General features: G+C 35.2%; 1 protein-coding gene across 1 annotated transcript in view; it reads left to right on the top strand.

Moving 5' to 3' along the window:
• The window catches only part of LOC139687668 (putative fatty acyl-CoA reductase CG5065), a 58,249-nt gene that overhangs the window by 29,829 nt on the left and 3,456 nt on the right, over window positions 1-24,964 (top strand). Inside the window, exons 2-7 of the mRNA XM_071584910.1 lie at window positions 10,346-10,614; window positions 13,827-14,129; window positions 19,472-19,617; window positions 20,364-20,473; window positions 21,637-21,829; window positions 24,078-24,320. Coding sequence (XP_071441011.1) covers window positions 10,411-10,614; window positions 13,827-14,129; window positions 19,472-19,617; window positions 20,364-20,473; window positions 21,637-21,829; window positions 24,078-24,320 — 1,199 coding nt within the window. The 5' untranslated portion in view covers window positions 10,346-10,410. The remainder of the gene's footprint in view (window positions 1-10,345; window positions 10,615-13,826; window positions 14,130-19,471; window positions 19,618-20,363; window positions 20,474-21,636; window positions 21,830-24,077; window positions 24,321-24,964) is intronic.

The raw sequence follows: 24,964 nt of genomic DNA, 5'->3' as shown, positions 1-24,964 counted from the left end.
AGGCCGAGTTCTTAGTGGGATCTACCCTTACTAATCACAGCCAACCTTCGAGTTGATTACTCTGTGATGACTCATGTAGTCACCAAAATTCAAAATAATTTTTTCCAACAGTAGCCTTGGCGAAGGCTGATCATTAGCCAATGTTTGATACGCCTATCATTTTATATTATTTCCCATTCCATCAATTTAATTTACATATATTATAGATTCTTTTGAAGATACGTTAAAATATTAAATAATATTTTCCAAAACCGTTTTTGCATCATTACCAATAATATTAATATCATTTGGAATAATTTTATCTGTGAATTTTTATACAGGAATTAAGAGCTCGTATTATTTTTGGGAATTTTCTTTGCTGGTCCTTAAAGTAAGAAATATTTTGAATATATTAATAGCTTTATGATCTCTTGAGGAAGTAATTTCCAGAAATAAACTGTGTGGGAGTGCATCATATGCCTATGGGTAACCGATGCGCCGTTTTTCCTTCAGCGCTGTCAAAATTAAGCTGTATCTGTTTGTTCCAAATTTACTTTTAGCAAACATACAGTTATACGAACAAAGTGAAGCATTAAATAGCCATTAAATAACCCAACCCGATCTTTTGAGATAATCAAATGACCGAGTGGAACCTTATGATACTGAGCAGTATCATAAGGTCAGTACTGGTCAGTATCATAAGTGGAACCTTATGATACAGACTAGTGTCGTAATAACCATAATCAATAGCCCAAAGTCATTTTAAATTAAATATTCAGTAGTCTTATGCTACTTTTTTATCGAAAAACAGTTTTTTTCCACCAATAATCCGTTAAATCCGCAATAGAACTGCCTTTTTAGAGTAAATACTTCCAAAAATCAGTGATACCAAATAAACAAATACTTAAACAAAATACTTCTTACCAAAAAAGTCGATACGAAACATCGCATAAGCATTTTTTAAAAAGGAGACGCCCGCCAGTTCACAGTTTCCAGTACGCTTTCTAATTCCAAAGAAACTGCGGGAGATGCCGCAACAGTAACTTTTAACGGAGTCATCCGCTAATATGCATTTCAATGGAACAATTTCGGAGTGTAAAAAACCCCGGTCAAGGCGAATAATTTTTACACTCTGAAATTGTTGCATTGAGACACTTTCTAATGTTTACATTTCCTTTTTCGAATGTTTTAAGAGGGATAAACTCTCTCTGTGGGTTATTTTACTGAGTCCGTCATGCGCCCTACATGTAAGAAGCTTCAATTACTTCACTTCTCTCTATGCTTTCCCCATTCATTCACTGAGCAGGGCAAACTGGGGAAATGGCTACTAGTGACACCTCACTCTTCAATCCAATTTAGTTTATTCTTTAGCTGTGATTAATGAGTACGGCTAAATGTGTGAGGGAGAAATGTAATGGTGGTGACGCCATCGACTCCTCGGTCGGTGGAAACTGCATCATCAAAACTGCTTATACAGCGCGTCAAAGTGCAACTCATTTCCTTACCACGGCGTGACGGAATGAGGCCTCTTCCTGGTTACAAACACATGCCACAACCTCACACAAAGTACTCAACATCCTTTACAGTAGGCGCAATAGTGAAACTAAAATTAAGGGGAAATGATCGTATTTTTCTGTATCGGAGTTTTAGTGTAAACATATCTATCACCACATAAGTGCTCTTCGCCCACTAATTAAATGTAATCACAATACCTTCTATCATTTTTATTTAAAAAAGTAATTTATATTTGATAGTAAATTATGAAGGTATGTCACGATTTTTGCGTCAATAGTAATGCACAAATTTAACTAACTCTCTCATGAGAAATATATGTAGAGTATAAATCTGAGGATATTATATTATTATTCTTATTTCAATGATATATACTCCCATTATGGAGCACTTATGTGTAGAGTAAATGATTATTGACGGTATTTGTGCCTTGTTTAAATAAGCTTTTTCCCGGCTGGTGTAAATGCCCTGAGCGTCCATTATACTAATGGGAAATGACATACCTTATGGAATTTTAACTAACAGTTGGGACCGTTTTGATTGTTTGAAATATAAACTAACTTGCATTTCCTATGATCAGATTTTCAATTCATTATTTCAGTATATGAATTAACGTGGCAAAGAATGTTGAATTCAGAGCATCATTCTTCTACCCTCCAGCAATAAAATTAAATTAAAATGGTGGCGAAGGATAGCAGTTTTTCTTCCCCGAAACCCTTTCACTAAGGAAGCGAGAATTCTTACAGTAGGCAAAACAGAGAGAATCATACGCATTTTTCATCAGCTAATGCTTCCAGTTTTAGAAAATAAATGAAGTGTATTTATTAGAGAGACAGGAGCGCATGCCAAAAGCTGTCATCAAAAGGAAATATCTAAAGCTCTAGGTTGATGCAGTCTCGCAATAGAAGACCCTTCAAGCAGTAGAGAAAGCGTACTTTCATCTCAAGAAAATGCTTCGCCCTTTAAAATAAGTCGCAACCCTTACCTGAGTTGCATGATCTCCCTTTCCCAATTGCTAAGACCTGTTGGGCGCATTGCGTCTCGGTTTCTTAAAAGCAGTGCGAAAAACGCCTCATTATTCCTTGATAGTAACTACGTGTCGTATCGAGAAAACAAAAACATTACACCATACAATTTCACTTTTTTTAAATGAACATTTGAATAACATGAACACCGGGGGCTATACTTTCAGCTGCCGAGTGCGCCCGCCGGTTAGCGGTTGGTCGGTCGACCTCCAAGCAATGGAAGTTGGCTACGATATAAGTGATAGTACTCGACTATTGGGTAGTCACGGAAAATAAACGGCTGCACATAGAGAGTGCAGGCATCTATCCTTGGCTAAGATAGGTGTTTTTAATGAATCGAAATTCCAAGAAGGAGCCTCGACGTGATGACTCGCTGATTTCCACCAAAAGGCAGCTATATACCTGGAGGAGGTGTTAACAGCTCTCTTAAATGTAATAACCATTGAACTATACTGTATTCCGTGCGGCGGAATTCATTAGCTGCCCGAATATTAAGTGTTAATTTAAATCTGTAGTACTGCATGGGGAAAGTAACGGGAAAGAGGCGCTTCATCGTCCCGAAGAGCAGCAGCTCAACATGATCTTTTACGTATTTTAATGATGAAAGATATGATGGCGTATTCTCCAATAAATAATACCTGATGACCAGTTGCAGCGACCATTCCAATCTTCTAGCGGGTACTACTCGGGAGAGTGCACCGAAGAAATTCACAGAAAGGATATTTAGATTAATTGAATTATTAAATTTCAAAGCACTCATGAAACGCGATCGACTGAAAAAACTAAAGGTGCGCATTGGAAGGATTAGCGTAAATAGTTTAGGGGTAGTTGGAATAAAATAGTCAGAAGAAGGAGAATTTAGGGAGATTCGGGATAATATTATTCCTTTTGGACCTACAGATAACAATGCACGTGTAAAAGCCATGGGTAGGGTGAAACATTGCGGAACAAATGCACAACCTATGATGGATTTTTATGATGAACAATTCTACGATGTATGTACGATGATGTATGTACGATGAATGAAAGGAAAGGATAGCCAAAAGGAAATGAAATATTATTAGTCCTAGAAGATTGAAATGCGTGACTTGAAAAAATATCAAGTGATAATGATCAGAATTTTGCAAGAAGAATAAAATCTGAATGATATATTAATATGTTGTACCTAACGTAGCCACTTAGTGGGAAGTGCGTTTACGAAAACATTTCAGTGAACGTACATGAAGATAACCAAGGAAGCAAATAAGATTCAAAAATGACCAACGTTGGAGTCATTGACCTACATACGGAAGCAATGAAAAAACATTAACTTGTGAAACAAAATAAATTAGTAAAATAGTTATATTATAACAAAGGAATTAACTTCATGAGAAGAAAACTTAGGATGAGGCTGGGCTAGAGAATGTGGATTAGAGAAGAAATTTATTTTTTAGGATCATGTCCACTGGCATAGATGCAATAAAGAAATAATCACTGAGTTGAACAACCCATTCATATAAAATCCTATGTAAATGATCTTTTTTCCTGGTCGTACATAATCTTTTATGATATATGATAAATGTTGACGTGCATAGCCATCTGTTGAATAGAATGCAAAGATGGGTCAATTACCAAAATATCAATATACTCTACGGTTTAAGGCTTCACTTTGAGGAAGTATTTAGAATCCATTTGGTACCGAGGAAGTATTTGGCATCCAGATCTGTAGAAAAGTTAAAAATATTTTAGTATGGATAAGAAAATATCAATTTTTTTAACTTTACATAAATGTAGTATTCCATCATTTACAGTGCTCATTTCAACAACACATCATTCAGCCTACTTTTTAGGCATGAAGGAAAAAAATTAATGCCTTTTTTGCAGATATTAGCTACCACCTATTTATAAAATGAATATTTTTAACAATGTAAAATATTGTTAATCTTTAAAACGAATTTACTGAAGGTGGTACCTTCGAGCAATCCATTAAGTAGCAAAATCGAAGTTGTCAAGCCTAATGGCATAACTATAAAGTAGGCACGGAGAAATATTGATTAATCTGCAAAGAAGTTAAGAATTCCTGATAATATTCAAAATGTATTGATCATATCCTCGTTCAATTACTTAAATCAAATATCCTCACCCAATCTGCTGGAAAATTTATTCAGGTGGGTGTGGATAAAGCTCAAATTGTATGCCCATACCTCTACAAAATCTCAAATCTCAAATTCATTGTAAGGGGCCATTGTGTGATTTTCCCTATGCCAACGGGGGATTTCCTGGAAAGTTCTGGCATTGAGAAAATCCCCGCGCCGCCTGTATTTTTGCTGGAAGCGTCGGGGAGCATCAGCTGGATTTTTTCACTCTTCAGTGTCTCCAGTTCAAAACATAGGGAGGGAAAGACATCACACTCGTTTAGTATTATTCTCCTTTAGTTGGTCCAATTTAACTTGATGAAAAAATATGCATTAAATTGCCATCTAAGTCTTTCTCTCCCACTGATCTTGTTTCTTCCGCCATTCTCTCGGCATTCGTAATAAGTTTCACTCACAAAACACCAATTAAGTCGGTAAGATTGGTTTCACCGAACACCCAGTGTGATCCTCAGCAATACCCTTCCCTTTCGGTGGCATTCCATGACTCCAAATGGTGGTTGCGCACGCTTTCTCTTTCCGTGAATTGGCGCTTACATCTCGAAGACATGATGCTATCAGGGTATGTCGCGAAACTCTTGGGACGCAAACGCTCGATGAGATGCAAAATTATGGCAAGCCTTCGAAAAATTTTATGCTTGCGCAACCCATGAGGTCTCAAAATGACGAAGGCAGACCAGGTTTGAATGGAAAAACTCGCCGAGGCGAGAGCGGACGGGAAGCCTACGAGTCTCAAAAAGTCGACAGACCAGTGTTACAAGAGCACTTACCTACGACAAATTGCGATGTGCACTTTGGTGAAAGTTGCACTATATTTCGCGTTTTGAAGGGCCATTTAAGAAAACGGGAAGCGATCATAACGCAATATGTCAATAGGATGTAATTTGATGTCGGCTATTTTTGTATAGTATTTAACTCACGAAGTATAGAGTGTAGGTACGTAACATTTTCAGCTAGAGTTAGATGGATACAAAATATCCCGTTAAAATCTCGGATGGTTGAATATTCGGTTTTTTCTTCCATCTGTCAAAATAAATTGGAATACCGACATAATTATCCGTTTCTATTTCAAGCATAAGGTGTTTTATCAAACCTCGTTGGCTGGACCATAGATTAAGATAAGTTTAGTGCTATAAAATTAGTACAAGTACAATATATTATGGTTATTTTAATTTTCACGCGTTTGTATTCAAGGCTCTTTCCATTAAACAAGATTCGGGTAAAATATGATGGAAAAGGAAAAGATTCCTGTTTCTTTTCAGCTCAATAGCTAGCACATCAATAAGATGCGTGTTGATTGCTGTGACCTCAGACGCAAAATTTAATACTGACTCAGTTTATACCCCGTGACAGAAGCCACCGTGTATTTTACATAAAATCATATAAATCATATTTTATTTATTATTTCTGAGTTTTGAATAAGAGAGATTACCAAACTCATGGAAAATGCGTTGGATTAATACTCCATGTTTTGAATGTGCTATGCATTGAATATGCTTTGAATGAGAGAAATAACTGGTCGATAGATTAGTGGGTACAAAGCCCGACCACTCCTGGATCTTAATAAGGGCGAGTCTATGATATTTATTCGGTATTGTCAATTTCATTAACCAAGAATCTTATCCCATTAAATACTTTATTTTTTACTTACTTATTTCAAACAGCCGTTCATTTATTTTAAATACCAGTAAAAAGAGGCATTCCAGTTACATATATGTACTTGAGGTGAAGAGTTAGGGAACCTGAAAGCAATAATAAATTTGTAAAGAGTTTTGAGGAATTCCGGGCAGGGACAGGAGTGGAGGCCGAGAGGGAAGGGAAGGTTAAAACCCAGATTAGGAACGAAAATATAATGCAAGTAAGAATGTGAAACACAGCAGTTATTCATAATAAATTGATGCAACGTAGTTTTTGTGGCTACCTAATACTTGTAAGGGCATCATGAGTTAGGATACGTGATTTTAAGGTACGATAAGGACAATCAATCTTTTACGGTTTTAGGCATATTAAACTGAACCAGGAAATAATTTAAAGCAAACAAGGCAAAGTTCATTCATTTCAAAATATAACATAGTTGTCTGGGACTTTCAAAAAACCTATCTTTAATCGATAGATTATGTTAGACGTTATTGATAGCTACCTTAGTTTCCCCGAAATCGGTAAACCATAGTACCTTTGGGTAAAGTCTCCAGCCTCGAACGCCCCAAAATTGATTCAAGAGGCAATGTAATTTATGGATAAAAAATAAAATATTTACGCGTAAAATGTTTTTTAGGTCGTTTTGTTGGTCCTCTACCTTCAACAAATGGTTGCACAGCCAAGCTAGTAACTTCAATTGACATTTCTTGAAGTAAAGCAAGTTTTTATCCTTGAAATTTGTAAAACTGGTAGAATGGCACCTAATATATGAATTGGTAATCCTTAGAAAGTTAAAATACCATCGCATCATTTCTCTATGCAGTCAATTTAAATATTGATTTGTTCCTTATATTTTTCATTTATTTTTTTGTTTACCACAAACGTACACAACCAGATGAAGTTATCATTTTACTCAAACATTTTTCAATCACAATCTTCGTATATTTCATATATTATTGTATTATTTCAATTCTGTTATATACATCATTAGAAAGAGAATATGTAATAAAGTGAAATATTATTGCCTTTTTTTCATTGATCAAAGAAAAATTCATTCCGTAAATAAACCAATATACATTGGCAAACTTTACCCTCAGTACTCCCATAGAGTGTTTCCCAAAAAATAGCAATACTGACGATTTTTTGCATTCTACATGTATTTAGTTGACGAGGATATTCGAGTACTTTTAACGTCGTAAATCAGTCCCTCCCACCTAATAATGCACTACCTTTTGTTCAAGTCATATATTGCATCGCACATGAAAATTTGTAAATAGGAAATATTTACGGGAACCAATAATGAAAATTCCCGCAATTGTTTAAAAGCAGGATACATAATTTGCTATTCTGTTCTGGCCAAAATATACGTACCTCTTCCCACGGAAGCTGAGAAATTCCTAAGATAAATGATAGTGATTATGCAGAACAAGGAAAGTAACGAGTTTCCATGGTATTAAAACGATGCGCCGAAGCTGATTCAGAACTGAATTACTGAAACTTACGGAAAAGAATTTTATGTATGTGGGTATGGAAAATACTACTTTACGAAACCTATTCATTTGCTTAAAAATGTTATCGTTAGAATAATAAAACCTGGCAATTTCTCTTATGATCTTTGCCAATCGATCTTGGATGACACGTCATTAGAAATCCAATTGTATCTAGCATCTTACTACCTTCGATTTCATCTAGGTTCACTGAAACGCAATCAAAAAAAATCAGACGCATAATTTTGAGCTTTCTCGTAGCCGTTGAGGATTAAATGAATAACTTGAACATTTTAGCCCGTAAATTATCCTTTCTATGTAAAGACTTTGTGAAAGAGGCATTTTTGTGATTATACCACGTCGTGTAACCGTAATTCTCGGTACAAGGGAACTTAAGAAGCACACAAGTGAAAATCAAAGTAGAGAAAAAAACTTTTTCTTCTCGTTATTCCACTTTTTATGGCATGTTCGCCCAGAGAAAGTCTTGCTTATGAGATCGGGAAACGAAAAAGTATTTTTTTCTCAGAGGACCTTTTAAAATTATAGTTGATAATTAGAGAAAAATCATTTAATTATCTGTTGTATTATGATATTAGGAACATATGTCTCGGGAGGTGGGTGGAAAATGAAATTTTACGCCACTAAGATCTTCAGATATCATAGTGCCAGTGATTTGAAAAATTATAATTCAATTTAATCCAGAGACTTCTGAAAAAAATGATTTATTGCACCCGAGATTAGAAAAAGGAGTCAATTCAGCATCATGCGGAAATATAATTAAACCCAGTAAGAACAAGTTCATTTGAATTTATACAAGTTTGGTGAAATTTGATTTGTAACCAACGAAGCGTTTAAGCACTTCTAAATACATGGTAATATCAGCAAAATCCCCTCTACATTTGCTCATACATATTTGAAAATGTATTTAAGCGTGTGAACCCAAGTGCCGCGAAATAACTATTTCAACATCATGCGGTTGCAGTGAAAGGATGTATTGTAACTGGGTCATTCTTCCGTAAATCATTCAAAGCTATCGTCCACCAGAAATCTTTTTTGAAGTCAGTGCTAACCGTAGATACGAGTGGAAACGAATGCATTATTACAAAAAAAACACCAATGCTGGAAAATTTGCACATGAAATACAATAATAATATTATCATCCTATAATAACTCTAAACGAAAGGAGTGTTCACATGGAGAGAAGGAGAGACGACAGGAACGTTCAATATGGATATTAAGAAAAGATATTAAAACTTTAATATAAGGCATGGTTTTTTATTGCGAGAAAATATGGTAGTTGAAGGAGTATGATAAGCTTAGGTTGTAGACTGATGAAATGTGGATGGACGAGGTGAAATAGACATTTAAAAACAAACGAGGAAGTCTAAGCTGAGGAACTAAGCATGTTAGGGGAGGAGAAGGGGATGTTGGAAGAAATCCAAAGGACATAGTAAATGTTGATTCAGATCATTCTGATTGGCAAGGGGGTATTGAAGACTGTGATTGAGGGGAAAACTTTAGACAAGCAGGAAAGAAGAAGAAAAAAAGACATTGCATTGCTATAGGCATTAAGGATTGGACGGAATTGAAGGAGGACGGTAACGTGCGGAATTGAAGAATGGTTAGATGTAACGTCGGATGTCGATTGGTGTTTCGCTACGAGAGGCGAGGAAATTTATCGTTTTTCAGTCTGTATCCCTCTAAAATCGACCTTAAATCAATAATTATTCAAATTATTTAAATTATTCACTTTGTTCTGAATCGTTTGCTTCCCGATTCTTTGTCATATTAAATTAAAATTTATGAATTTTTAATATTTCACCTACACGTATCCATAACGTCCACTGGTATTATTTTTAAGCAATTTATTAATTTTTCATACTATAAATTATCCAACTTTTAGTTGGATCAAAACTGACACATTATTTTGACAATAGATCAAGGATCAATTTATGGGCCCGTGGCAAAATATGCAAAATAATTTCCTCATTTCGTACTATGTGTACCTGTATATCCCATGAACAGGGCTATATGGAAAATGTATGTATATTAAAAATAACTATCACTATCTGTTAATGTTTTGTAACTGATAAAGCAAATCATCATGTTCATTAAATTAAGCTGCTTAAAGGCAAATGACAAGCTAAGGAAGGCATTAATTTTAAGGCGTATCTTATGGTGAATGCACTTACGAATTTTAGCTGTCAATTTGGATTGCATAGTGCTAAATACTGCTAATCTCATTTCAACTATAGCCCCCTAATATTATTTTCAAGAGTTTTTACCAGTAATTGAAATATAAATATAGCAATAACAATATTAATGACAGTTCTAAATTGTTCGGCGCTATAATTCATTACATTAATTCCAGTTTTCTCACACCCCATGATGTTTTCTAGGAAGTTTCGGAATTACTTATGTAATCAAAGGATTTGTTTACGACAAATTTTAATGGGCATTTTGTTAATAAATGAGTTGCTCGCTCATTACAAAAAGGAACCTCAACCCTAAATCTAATTTATTACCATTTACCGGAGAGATTTCAACGCCTGACTACTTATCTCTTCCACAGGACTTTTTGTTGACGGAGAAGAAGTGTGGGTGAATTCCCTGAAGAGGAACCTCCGGATATTAGAAATGGCGGATCTTAAGTATCCAACCATTCCGTCATTCTTCGCCGGGCGGACAGTTCTCGTGACCGGAGGGACAGGTTTCATGGGAAAGGTTCTCCTGGAGAAGATGCTGCGCTCATGCCCAGAAGTCAGAAGGATCTACGTGTTAATGCGGGCTAAGAGAGGAAAAGAAGTGGGCGCGAGGCTGCAGGACTTGATCCACTCACAGGTTGGTGGAGGAGAGAACTATTGAAATTACTTTTTAAAAACACTTATAATTGACTTCGGGTTTGAGATTCACGTCTGATCACCAAACTTAAAATCCTCATTTTATGCTTTATTTAACTGTATATTCAACAAACTATGAGAAAGAGACAGTTGCAGAATTATAATAATATCAATTTCTCATCAAATAATTTCCTGTATGGTGAATTTTTCCACAGTTAAGTTATTGCATAAATTAATTTGTAGATTTTTCCCTTAAATCAGTGATATTATTTTATTAAACTAACTAAAGTTTTAATGAAATTGTGAAATTATAATAAATTCGCTTAGTAAATCATTATACCTCTTTTCTGCGAAAGGCAACATTTAATAATTGCCTCTTAATTATGGATTTAATTAAACAGTTATCTTATGGTATATAGAAGTGTCTCTGGGTTTGACACAACTTTTCATGGTGATTTATTTTACTAGGAAAACATTTTATCTGATATAAGATAACATTTGGGATTTGTGATACGCCTTTCTGTACCTTCAAAATCTTTCAGGAGCATTATTACTATGCTCTGTTCCGCGAATTTTAAATACCAAGTATTATCTAAGAAAGCGGTAATGGCCATGTGGCAAAATAGAACATCTTCAGGAGTAACTCAAAAGGTCTCCTAGCTGATGGGACTCGTTAAATAAACAATGAATTAGAAACGCTATCTCTTCAGAAAATATTTCTTAATTTAAAATCCCGTTTAATATAGCCTTTTTGGCAAATGTTCTTTCAATTTGGGGTACCTCTTGCTACCCTAAATTAAAAGGGCCTATTGGCTCATTGATGAAGCCAAATATTTCAGACACGCTGGTAGATAATGTTCTGCAATTGCATCTCACAAAGTTTAAAGTTGACGGTGGAAATGCGGTGAATGATAAAAGAGAAAAATCATAGGAACCATCAAAATACGAGTATATGACCTCCCATAGTTTCCCTCTTTAGCTTCTGAAGTCTAGTTCATTGAATCAACCCACATTAGTGCCTAAAAGCAGGGCAAGTGCGGAGGTTAATGGCGAACAAAGTATATTCATTTTTTCCCAAGACTGTTGTTATCAAGTTGGTATTTTGAGTTATTTGAATCCTCTCTGATTTCAGATCACTTCCCTTTATCGGTCATTTCGAACGGGATTTCAATATAATTTCTATTTGATTCAAAAGATACTTCAAGAGATCAAACGCATATTCTTGGTTTTCCTACCCAGTGCCTTTATTTACCAAACTTTGTTATAATTATAACAGTTTAATGTTGGAAAAATCCCCTGTAGATATCCAGTTCTCAATATTCACGCCCTAAAAATAATGTACATAAATATATCAGTTACAAGAAGATGAGAATCAGTTATCTTTTTAGTTACGACGACAGGATATAAAAAGGAATAATCTATGTTTTTAATCCAATTAGGTAATTTATGCTTAAAAACATAATTCAGTTAAATTATTCAAATATTGATTATTCTTAGTTTTTGTGAAGTGTCTGAGGATAAAAATAATTATAGGTTTGCTTTTTTTATAAACGTTTGAATAATTGTATTCAACTGTAATTACTTACTAGTTACCAAAGGTATGTGAGAAAATTACGCGAATATTAGCAATACTTAGGGTCATATCGGTCAATTTATAAAAAAATAAATAGCGTAATATTCCAACTTATATAAAGGCAAATTTAAAACTTTTTATCGCATATTCCGTAAATCAGAGAGCGGTGGCGTGCGAAGTTTATTCACTTTTCTGTGGCAAACCCAACAACGGATTTTACGATATTTTTCGCATTGCGGAACAGTTCGATGCTTTCATCAGTAAGCTGTTATTAAATTTCATTTCGGTTTCACAAAACGATGTTGGAAAGAATTCAGGATAGGGAGCGTGATTCTTTGGAATAAAATGAAAGCTAGCGGTGAGCTAAGGAAATTTCACAATTTTATTTTTCTCCGAAATATTATCCAAGTCATTCCTCTCCAAAGGGAGCAGCCACAGAAATGATAATAGATTTAATTCTAAATTGTATCTAAAATGAAAGTCATTTTCACAATTACTACAAGTCCAGTCCCTCTTGAAACATTTTACTCTGGGATTTCATTATTAATTTCTTTAGAGATCTTTTACTTTAACAGGCCCTATGAAATTTTGTTTACAAATAATTTGCGCACCTTATGTTATTTTATTTGATGCTTTATGAATTAGTAAAATAATTATTTTTCTACATGGTAAAATTTATATATTGAATTGTAAAGAGAGCCATTTGAACCAGACGTTCCGTATTTATCTTAATTATTTATAGAAATCTTGAACAGAGAATTACACGTTAAACTTACTTTCATTTGAATAATCTTTAAGAAATGATTTAAATCTACAAGGCCTTGGCTTCTCAATAAAAACGCATCTCCTCTTCTATGGAGAAGCTGTGTTTTTTCATAGCATTTTCTACTACCACCAAGATCTGCACCGACGATGGCTCCAAGCAGGCTCGAGCCCAGACCCTTTTGCACACGCCGCCGCGACCTTCCTACCTACGTCCTCCGACCTCCTTTTTTCTGTAACTCGTGAACTCCAAAGGGGGTTTGGGCAATAGTATTCCTATCTCTTATACACAGAGGACTTCACAGGCGTAACATCCGGCCCGCCGTATGGGATATAAAACTGTTCTAACCTCGAGATCCTTTCCTTCGATTAACTCCTCTCTATTACCTTTTCCAAAACTGGCATACTCATACTTTATGGCCCGCGTGGCAACTGGAAGCTGGTAGTCTTCCCTGAACTTATTACCCTAAGTTCCTAAGAATAACTTTTCCGCGATACAGTTTTTTATTAAAACATTCTCAGAATTATATTGTTCGCGTTTTTTGTTACTCCGGCCAAAAATATAACACGTACAATTCCAAAACTTTAAAAATCCATTCTGTCCCTAAATCACCAAAAGTTTTTTGGATGTTTGTCGGAATCATTACAAGGAAAAGTGTAAACCACAATGATACGGCGTTACGGTCGGACTCCAACGCGCTTGTGGGCTTGTGTCGAAAATTTTCAGACGTGCAGGAGCCATCGGAGAGTGAGTGGAATGCGCGCACTATTCGTGGGCTGGCATTATAATTACCTAGATTGATGCATGTGAAAATAATATGACTCGGCCACTTTTACCTCTTTAGTTCAGCCGATTGAAATTGTTCTCTTGTTCCCAGGTGTTCGATCGCATCAAGGAGGAGCGCCCAGGTGCACTGGGGAAGCTCCACGCGGTGGCGGGAGACGTGTCCTCCGAAGACCTCGGCATTACCGGCGTGACGACATTCGGCACGGGCTCGGAAGTGGACACGGAAACCGTGACCGCCGAAGAGATGAAAAGACGCCTGCTAGACGAGGTTTCAGTGGTATTTCACTGCGCTGCGAATGTGCGCTTCGACCTCCACCTCAAAATGGCCATTAACTTCAACACACAAGGCACGCTCCAAGTGCTCCGGCTCTGTCGCAAGATGAATAACCTGGAGGTGAGATAAACCACGCGGGGATAAATGCGCAACTGTGACCAAATGTAGAGGACACAGTGACCGAGTCACTTAAACAGAGTTAAAATCAGATGCCCATCGCGAGAGGAGCAATACAGGTTTACCGATTAACTACTTGTCTTCAGATTTAGTGACAAGTGAGGGAGACCATGTGGTAACTGCGATACCATGTTAGTTACAGTACCTTGCCTTGATTAATGGAGGACGGATTGAAAATGCAAAAAGACTTAGTGGTAAGGGGCTACAACAACTAAAGCCACGTCGCAACGTGAGAGAAATAAAATAAAAATCACTACTTAATGGCGCATAATACCTGTATTTCGGATTCGTTATTCGGACCTGCATCTTTCATGTTATCCATAAATACCGTTATTTATGGATAAGACACACAAAAGTTATCATACTTAACCGTAAAATGAAAAAAAAAAACAGATGAAAGGCCTTATCGAAATACATTACTTGTTCATATTTTTTTATTGTATTTGTATGTGTATATATATATATATATATATATATATATATATATATATATATATATATATATATATATATATATATATATAGGCAGTCTGGGCACCTGCAGCTCCACCCAAGCTAAGTGATTTTTCGGGTACCAGGTCTTCCTGGGAAACTATAACCGGCACAGGGAAAGGAACTGGCCCCCCTACCCTGATGTGTGAATTTCACACGCTGTCGGGCTTAGTACTGGATGAACTCTACCATCACCTACCAAACCGATCTTCGGGTTGATTACTGTGTTTATGGTTTTTTATATACACAGGGAACTATATGCAATACTTTCAAACTAAAAAATGAATATTTCATATAAATATTTAGTGTGCATTAAATATATGTCATTTGTGGAAAGGCTAAATGAGGACTTAAATATTTTTAAAAAAGGCAGTTAATTCTACTGCAATTGCTGATATATCATTATTCCGCTTCCCTTCCTTTAAAATGCTAAGTTAAAAGGAAGAAAATTGCATGTAAATTAATTCCCATGGAATATTATTATTATAACCTCATTTATAACAATTGTGCATCATACATGCCCCTTTGCATACATTTATGACTCTATGTTCAAAATCAGACCTTGAATAGTCAGAAAACTAAATAATATCCTCAGCAATTAAAAAAGGCCATTGCAAATGTTACTTGCATCCCTAATGGGAAAGCCTGGCACAGGTCAATGGTAATTAGATCATAGCATGAATGGAAGACAAAAGCAAGTATAAAAGGAAATGATAAGAAAAGTGAAATGCAAGAAAAATATGAGGAATTCAATGAATGGAGATGAAGACAATGATAACACAAAAATTTCCAGAGCCGGGGGTAAGAGGTACAGCGACGACCATAGAATTTGCATAATCCCTGAAACGCTATCCGCAGGTGAAGCTATATTGTACTCAATTACTTACCTTCAAAAAAATTTGTTGCACTCTTTAATCACCTTCTTTCTGTTTTTGCACTGCTTTGAAATTCATGGCTTACTGCATTTCCCTTGACTGACTAGGACGATTGAGCATATACATATGGACATGAAGGTACTTTAAAGAACATAATAGAAATTAGCCGATTAAAAAAAAACTATATGCAACCATAAAGTTTATGGATTTTAATGTTCATTGAGTTGGTTAAGATTATCAAAGAGTGAAGTCCCTATCCAGCTACTGTGGTTCACAAGGTACGTACAAGTACATTTATGATTTCAATTTATTATTGCTTCAATTACATGGTGCAATACAAATGTCCTAACAGCACATTCTTATAGAAATTTTAACCAAAATTCTGTTTCCATAGCCCCAGAATGGGCTACGTACTAATCCAAATGGCATTGGTTCACAGCCTGCCTGCTCTATGGATATTGTGTTGCATTAAAATGTAAATCCCAATTTCAGTGTAGTACTGCTGAGATTTTTTATACTAAACACAATGAGAATGATATGGTCTCAGCTATTAAGAACAGCTTTAAAACCCAATTATAACACTAGAATGCTTGAATTTAAGGCATTCATTTGGATGCTCAGATATTGTAATTGCTTTTCTATGTATTATAATTAATTTCAATTTAAAAAATGCAGTCAAAGGAGATCATGAATTTTGCAGTCTCTGTTTAAGTGCCAAAGAGATATATGCCAAAAATTAATTTCAGATGGTCTTTAAAAAAACTAACTAAATGAAAAACTATGTACCTCTGCCTCAAATACTTAGAATAATAGAATTTCAGAAAGAGAGCAACATGAATGAAACAATATATGAATTCGACAAGGAAGTAATGAGTACCTAAGTAAAGTAAGCTAGGACCAAATACATGTTCTATGGGAGAACTTGTAAAAAAGAATTGGCATCATATCATAACCAAAAAAACCTTATATATATATATATATATATATGTATATATATATATATATATATATATATATATATATATATATATATATATATATATATATATATATATATATATATATATATATATATATATATAACGATTGTACGGAAAAACTCACACGAGCGGCACAATAATGGGCTGACACAATATAGCACAAATAGAAGAGAATAGCAACATTTAAAAGGACACTCACACAGTAAATTGTTCAAGCTTTCGGCCCTCTCAGAGGCCTTCTTCAAGAGAGACTGAAAATATGCTGTTGCTTTGGAGAGGGGAAAGAGGTATGGGCGGGGAGGGGAGGTGTGGAGGGAATGCTGGTAGGGAAATTAAATATGGCGGTTAAGGGTGGGAGTTTTGAAAGAACGGAAAGCTAATATGTAGGCGGATTCACGAGTTCTCACCTCTATATTGGTGGCTGAATCAAGTAGGGATTCTAGGATGCTGAGGGCAAAACACCGGTCGAATGAAAGGTTGTGGGGATTGGCGTGTGAAGGGATAGGAAGAGAAGAGAGTGAGGCAGAATTGCAGGAGTACCGGTGATTATTCATTTGGATGGATAAGGGGGTAATGCATTCGCCTACGTAAAAGGAAGTGCAATGTTTGCATGATAAAAGATAAATAATATTTTTTGAGAGGCAATTAGCGTGGGAACGAGGTGAGGGGGCAATGATGGGGTGTAGGGAGAGGGGAGTAGGCATAATAAGAGGACAGGTTTTACATCGGGGGCGGTTGCAAGTTGGGGAAATATTGGGAAATTTGTCACGGGGGGGCGCCAAAGGGTTGGTGGATTTCAGAAGGTTTTTGAGATTGGCGAAGTCTGTATGCGATAGATGGACATTGGGGTAGTAAGGATGAGGTCGCGTCATTGTCATGTAAAATTGGAAACAGTTCTTTAAGGAGGGTTTTCAGCCTGTGTGATCCGGGGAAATAGGTGGTGCAAAGGTTGAGTCGTGCATCAGATGTGGGCTTGTTATTGTGTGGTGTGTGTGGTCGGGTGGAACGGTGGATTTTATTTTGTAGTAACTTTTCTGGGTAACCGCGTTTGAGGAGTGCAAGATGTAGATTGTCAAGGTATTTGTTAAGAGTGGCTGTGGTGTTGCAAATTCGGTGTCCGCGGATAGAAAGACAGTTAGGAATCAAGCGTTGTATGTTGAGGATGACAGCTAGTGTGGTGTAGGTATTGCTGATGGTTAGTGGCTTTGATGTGTACTGAAGTAGTGAATTTGTTGTTTTGAAGTGAGATGTCTGTGTCAAGAAAGGTGATGTTGGAGTCTGAAATGGAAGAGGTGAATTTAACAGTGAAAGATGAATTTAAGGCCGATAAGAAATTGTTGAGAGAATCAGAGCCATGTGTCCAGAGAATAAAAATATCATCTATGTAGCGGACCCAGAAAAGAGGTTTAAAGGGTTGCTGTGACAGGAAAGTCTCTTCGAGATGGCCCATGAAGAGATTGGCGTATGATGGTGCCATCCTCGTTCCCATCGCTGTGCCTTTTGTCTGTAGGTATAAACAATTTTGGAAAGCGAATGCATTTTTAGTCAGGACGAAAGTGGCAAGTTTGAGGATAAATCCCGTCGAGGGGCGCTGGGGTAGGGGGCGTAGAGAAAGATAATGCCGGAGGGAGGATAAACCTTCTGCATGGGGAATAGAAGTGTAAAGTGAGGTAACGTCGATGGTGGCCATAAGTAGGTTGGGTGTGGAGGGAATAGAGACGGAATTTAGACGGTTGAGGAAGTGGTATGTGTCTTTCGTGAAGGAGGGCAAGGAGAGTACAAGTAATTGTAGGTGGTGGTCAAGGCGAATGCATTACCCCCTTATCCATCCGAATGAATAATCACCGGTACTCCTGCAATTCTGCCTCAGTCTCTTCTCTTCCTATCCCTTCACACGCCAATCCCCACAACCTTTCATTCGACCGGTGTTTTGCCCTCAGCATCCTAGAATCCCTACTTGATTCAGCCACCAATATAGAGGTGAGAACTCGTGAATCCGCCTACATATTAGCTTTCCGTTCTTTCAAAACTCCCACCCTTAACCGCCATATTTAATTTCCCTACCAGCATTCCCTCCACACCTCCCCTCCCCGCCCATACCTCTTTCCCCTCTCCAAAGCAACAGCATATTTTCAGTCTCTCTTGAAGAAGGCCTCTGAGAGGGCCGAAAGCTTGAACAATTTACTGTGTGAGTGTCCTTTTAAATGTTGCTATTCTATTCTATTTGTGTTATATTGTGTCAGCCCATTATATATATGTATATATATATATATATATATATATATATATATATATATATATATATATATATATATATATGTGTGTGTGTATATATATATATATATATATATATATATATATATACACACACACACACACACACACACATATATATATATATATATATATATATATATATATATATATATATATATATACATATATATATACATATGTAACTATATATATATATATATATATATATATATATATATATATATATATATATATATATATATATAGTTACATAACCTGAAATGCATAGATATAAAAGAAGAGAAATTTTAGAATTTCTAAAGACAGTCTCATATCTTCAACATTGATATGTTACTTATTGATATCCTATACATATGCTTTGCAAAGACATCTTTTCAACTCAAAGATTTTCTATGATTTTCAAATTAGTACTTCTAATTGTTTTTCAGCAGATTCATCAGAAATCATTCAAAATCGAAGTGCATGCTATCGCTATGCTTTCACATCATTCCTGGCATATATTAATCAGGAACTGATGGCCTGGGGGAAACCTGATGGCATAAATTAGAGCCCAACAGGATAAAAATTAAAAAAATTAATATTTTTCTGTAAAAGTTAACGTTCCATTAGCCCGATTGTGGAGAAAAGCATATAATGGAATGTTTTCTTCTTTATTTTTCAGGCATTTGTTCACGTATCCACAGCATACTGTCATTGTGAACAGGCTATTCTAGAAGAAAAAACTTATGAACCACCTCATGATCCTCACAACCTTCTCCCAGCAATGCAATGGTTACCAGATGATGCAGTCAAACTCATCACACCCTCGTGAGTACTGGCTTTAACAGTGACTGTCTTCCTTTATATTTCTTACTTCGGAATGAGAGTCATGGAGTAAGTCAAATGGCAGTAAGGCTATAGCTGGAAAATTCTTTTAATTCATGCTTTAAAAGTCATCATGAGGCCCAAAATATCCATGAAGTAAAGTAAATTGATTTTGGTTTATACACAATCAAAATGGATGCATAAAAATATGAACAAATTTAGAAAAACATATCAGACTCGATTTCACAGTTGGTTAACCACTTATAAGGCTGACAATTACGTGATAAAAATACATGATTAGAACCAGGCATGAACTGATTACTCAGTACCTAGGTAATTTGTAATTGGATGTTTTTTGTATTTTGCCAATTAATTGGAATTCCACCTTTTGGCTTATTGATCAGTTACATCAAATTAATGTCTTTATTCCTGCCAAGAGAATCATCAGCTTTTCAAACACACTAGATTTGAACAATAGATGATTTTACTTTCATTGCTTTTACCCATCACATCACAAATTTTTGTCAAACTACTAAAATAAGAATCCTTGGAAATCATTTAAAATTCTTGAATTTCTATATTTCAAGCTAATCCTAATGATTAAGTGTTTATAGCAAAGTTATCATGGATTTCAAAAATTATATCATAATACTTAAACTCTGCCTTTTGCATTTAGTAAATCATTAGTACTGAAATAAAATATAAATTAACTCTGTTAGATATGATATCATTTTTGATCTTCTTTTCAGACTAATAGGAAACCTCCCAAATACCTATGCATATTCAAAAAATATTAGTGAAAAACTGGTCACAGAATACAGTAAGGATATGCCCATTGCCATTGCTAGACCATCAATTGGTAAGTGATAATCTACAATTGAAATAAAGTGATTTATTTTAAAAATATCTAACATTCTTGAATCAGTTGATTCCTAATTTTCAAATATAATAATTCAGCCATCAATTATTTGAATTACTTAAAGCACTGAGATCACTTAACTGTAAAATCACAAAGAAAGTTTGACCAATTTTAAATCTTAGTGGCATCAGTCACATTACTGAGAGATTTTTCTTTTTAAATAATATGTGATATTTCTATATCTATGACCTTGCTTAAGTATTTACCAAATTAATTAAATTATGACATTTTGTGGATGAATTATCGTCGAAATAGATGAAGAGATGAATCTCAAATACACTATCAAACAATAGTATTGATGCTTCCAAGGTACTTATGCTTCAATTAGCAAGTGCACAAAGGTGGCAACACAAGTAATCATGGCATATTCATAACCATATGAGAACCATCAATTGTGAGTAATCAACAGTTGAATAAGATGCTTCAACATTCATGTGCATTGGTTGAGCACACTGTGAAGTACATATTTTCAGCTTCTTTAAACATCAGCCTAATCATTTATAAGGAAATTACTCGTACATCATATCCAAATTAAATCTCAATCTTGCCCAATACATTGTAGCCTACCGCCTCCTTCCTGCCCACTCTTTCTCCTCTCATTACTCTAACTTCCACCCTTCATGCAACATCCACCATAGTACACTTTCAATTCATCCTTCTTCTGCTGATCAAGTTGCCACCTCCTGGCCCTTAAATAGTTGTAAGCCACCCAGTCTTTCTATATCCCTTACAATGCCTGTCTAATATAACTTATTACATATAATTTGATTGGTTAATGACAGGGTATAGAACCTCAGCCTGGGTTATTCCTGATCCTGGTCCGGTCATGCCTCTGGGCACCCTTAGCTCTCCCAAGATTTTCAGATTTTTATGGTGCACAATCTTCCTAGGAAACCATCAGTAGCATAGAAAAAGGAACTGGCCCACACACCAAGATGTGTGAATTTCATACGCCACCGGACTTAGGAGTGCTCTACCACCCCGGTCAAACCAACTTTTGGGTTGAAAACTGTGATGGAGAAAATGTCTTTGATATTGAATGGTGAAAACATACAGAGATTAATCAACTGACACCTCAATATTGATTTTTAATTTTAAACTAGTGACTGCTGCTTGGGAAGAACCCATTCCTGGTTGGGTAGAAACATTACATGGCCCCACTGGCTTGCTGGTTGGAGCTGGGAAAGGAGTAATTCGCTCTATGCACTGCAAAGCTGAATACCTGGCTGATATTATACCTGTAGATATTGCTATCAATGCATTGCTGGCTATTGCTTGGAAGGTTGGGAATTCCAGGTAATTAACCAAGGAATCACAGTAGCACTTCCTTAGAAATTTTTTAGTTCGACTTCATTATCTAACTCAACAAGATTAATTTTGATCCGAACAGCAGCTTTATATTAATATATTTGGAACATAATTTTATTTTTTCCTACCCAGGTAGCTTAAATAGATTGGCCTTTTTCATTGACCGATATCAACAACCAATATTGGTTCCATAGAAATTATAACGATTGCTGACTCTTAGCTTATACTCACATCTAACATTAGCCTAATATTGGTTCCTGATATTGTTCAACTATTACCATCTAGCATTGGCTCAGGGTCACGTTGATAGCACTTGCCAATGAAGAGTCAGTCCAATGTTAGTAGTAGTCATTAAATAGACTTTGTGGCATCGGTTAAGAAAATTAACCCAATGGGTATTATGAACAACTTATTGATATGTTCAGATATCCACACAGCAATAATTAGTATTCTAAAATTCTTCAAGTATTTTTAATAATATTCTTTTAAGGGATCCTGGTGATATAGAAAAAATATCTATGTAATCACAACTGTTGGCATCTCTCATAATTTGGCTTATAAACAAGTAGTAAAGTAACTTTGTGCATAATATCTAATTTCAAAGAGTGCTTTATACATTGTGTTGCGTGAAGGTGCTCTGAAAGATATTGCACTTAGAAGTTCTAAGGAATCAATCTTGTTATGCCGTAATTTATTAAGAAAAGTTATGCCATTAATATTGATAATACTATGCTCATACAATGAGGGAAGATTTAGTAGAGGTAACATTTCATGGTGGCTAGAAAGATCTTTGTGAAAATTGAATTTGAATGCAATTTTGCACACTAATTTTCTTTGGCTACGTTTGGTTCTATAAATATGGAGTTTGTAGTAAGGTGGCTAGGCCGTAGAGCAGTATTCACAGAGAGACCAAACTAATGTGAAGAACAGAACTTTAAATGGCTCAATATGATTAAAGTTTTTACAATATTGGAAGATAAATCCAAGCGATTTTAATGGTTTTAAATTGAGCATAGTGATAATGTTGGTGGAATGTTAATTATGAGTCAAATTATACTCCTAGGTCTTTTATATTTGTTAATTGGGTCATAGGATAATTGCATAGAGTATTTCATAATGCTGTGGATTTCTTTTCCAGCTGAATGCTACAGAACAGCATTATTTTAAATTGAAAGTTAGATGGTTATCCTCGCACCAAGTTTTAAGCCTATGAAGAGAGTTTTGCAGAATTACGTATTCATCGATTTATCAAACAGTTAAAAATTTTTTAAGTCATCAGCATACAAAAGAAAAGGAATTGGGTCTAATGCCATATTGTATCATTTATAAATAAGTTAAATAATATGGGCTGCTATGAGAAGTGCAGAAGTTTCTGCACCATTATATTTATATACATTCAGTCAAAGGCATGATTTTTGTATTGGTGGCTAAACCTGAAATATTAAGGTGGTGAACCATTTGTTAACTCATTGCCAAACTTTTCCATTTTGTTTTTATCAAGGAATATATCATTTTTACCTTCACCCTTGAGGGATATAAAATTCTTGCAAGGTTAAGCAAAAATCCATAGCTTTAGAAAAAAGTACTTTTCAATGCTTAATCTTAGTGGAAAATTCCACAACATATGATATGCACATTGAATATAATTTTTTTGTTGAGTTCATGTATTATTTCATCGTATAATGATACCATTGTTGCCATACCTAGCAACTTTTTGCTCGAATCAAGATCTTAATTAAAAGGTTTATCTGTCATTTAAAATATTTCAACTGTGGAAACACAATCAAAAAGGTGTTTGTAATTACGATAAAATAAGATGATGAGAATAATAGAGATAATTTCTATTTTAAAATTTGATAAACCAAGAGACTAAATCCAAGAAAATTCTGAAAATGTACTAACTATCAATTATTTCAATTCATAGCTAATCCTTAATCATTACTAACTTTTCTCAGACATACATATGGTCCATAATGTTATATTTAATAAATCAGAAGTGATTGCTACAAAACAAAAGTGATGGATGATTGTTAATTTAGCTGTTCTGATATTAGCAGCATTAATTTTCTGAATTAGGTAAATTACCCAAAGCAACATTGGACAAGGGAAACAGTTACATATTACAATTTGACTATTCATTTATTTTTAATTTTGCATTGATTTCTGAACCAATTGTATCTTGTATGAACACTTTTCAGATATGTGCATAGTTATTAGTTTAATTTTTTTTTTACAGTGTCAAAGGAAGCCCTTATGTCGTCAATGTCACTGAATCTGGTGTGAACCCAGTCAGATGGGGAGATATATTAGAATATGGACGCAAGCATTTATATGACAACCCTCTGGAAAATGCTATTTGGTTCCCTGATGGCAGTATCAAATCAAATAAGACAATGCATGACATATGTGTTCTACTCTTCCACTATTTTCCTGCGTATCTTCTTGATTTTCTTATAGCTCTTTGTGGAAAAAAGCCTTTGTAAGTACCAAAAACAGATATGTTGAGTTGAACATGGAAAATTTAAGAAGTAGTTGTTATCCAAAAGGCAGTATGACACAATAGAGACATTAATGAGTAATAGAATATAAATGTCTCCTCTTGAGTAAAAGTTTGTATCTAACTTATTTAATACCAAAGCCTTTTGGAATAATTTTTATAAATATTTCTATTTTAACCTCTTAGCTGTTTCCATCTGAGGTAATCTACAAGTCATTTGCTGTGTTTATTTCTTAGCTTACAATACTAAATCCACTGCTTTAGTGTGCACAGATATGAGCTTAATGTGGTGAGTGATGGGCTACTGGCTGAAGGGTCTAATGATCAAAATCCATTGATGGTATTTTCTGGTTATTAGAACTAAATAGGAAACCAAATATGTAGTGGCACATGGTTAAATAGTACATGATAATCCTGATGCATTAATTCCATATGCATTTTGGATATATTTATTAGGCTATCTCTTTTTATTATAATACCTACTGAGCATCAGTTGTAAATCCCTCTATTCAACAATATTTCACAAGCCTTTACTTTTTGAAATGGAAACTGGGTTTGCATGCAAAAACTGAAACAGGTGTAGTACTGAAATGGATATGATACAAAGAAAAAATCCCTTGAGAGTC

Source organism: Hetaerina americana, unplaced genomic scaffold, assembly GCF_022747635.1.
Source record: "Hetaerina americana unplaced genomic scaffold, ioHetAmer1.1.p SCAF_2, whole genome shotgun sequence".
NCBI classification, from domain to species: Eukaryota; Metazoa; Arthropoda; class Insecta; order Odonata; family Calopterygidae; genus Hetaerina; species Hetaerina americana.
The sequence above is the reverse complement of the archived record's forward strand: the minus strand, read 5'-3'. Positions and strand labels throughout refer to the sequence as shown.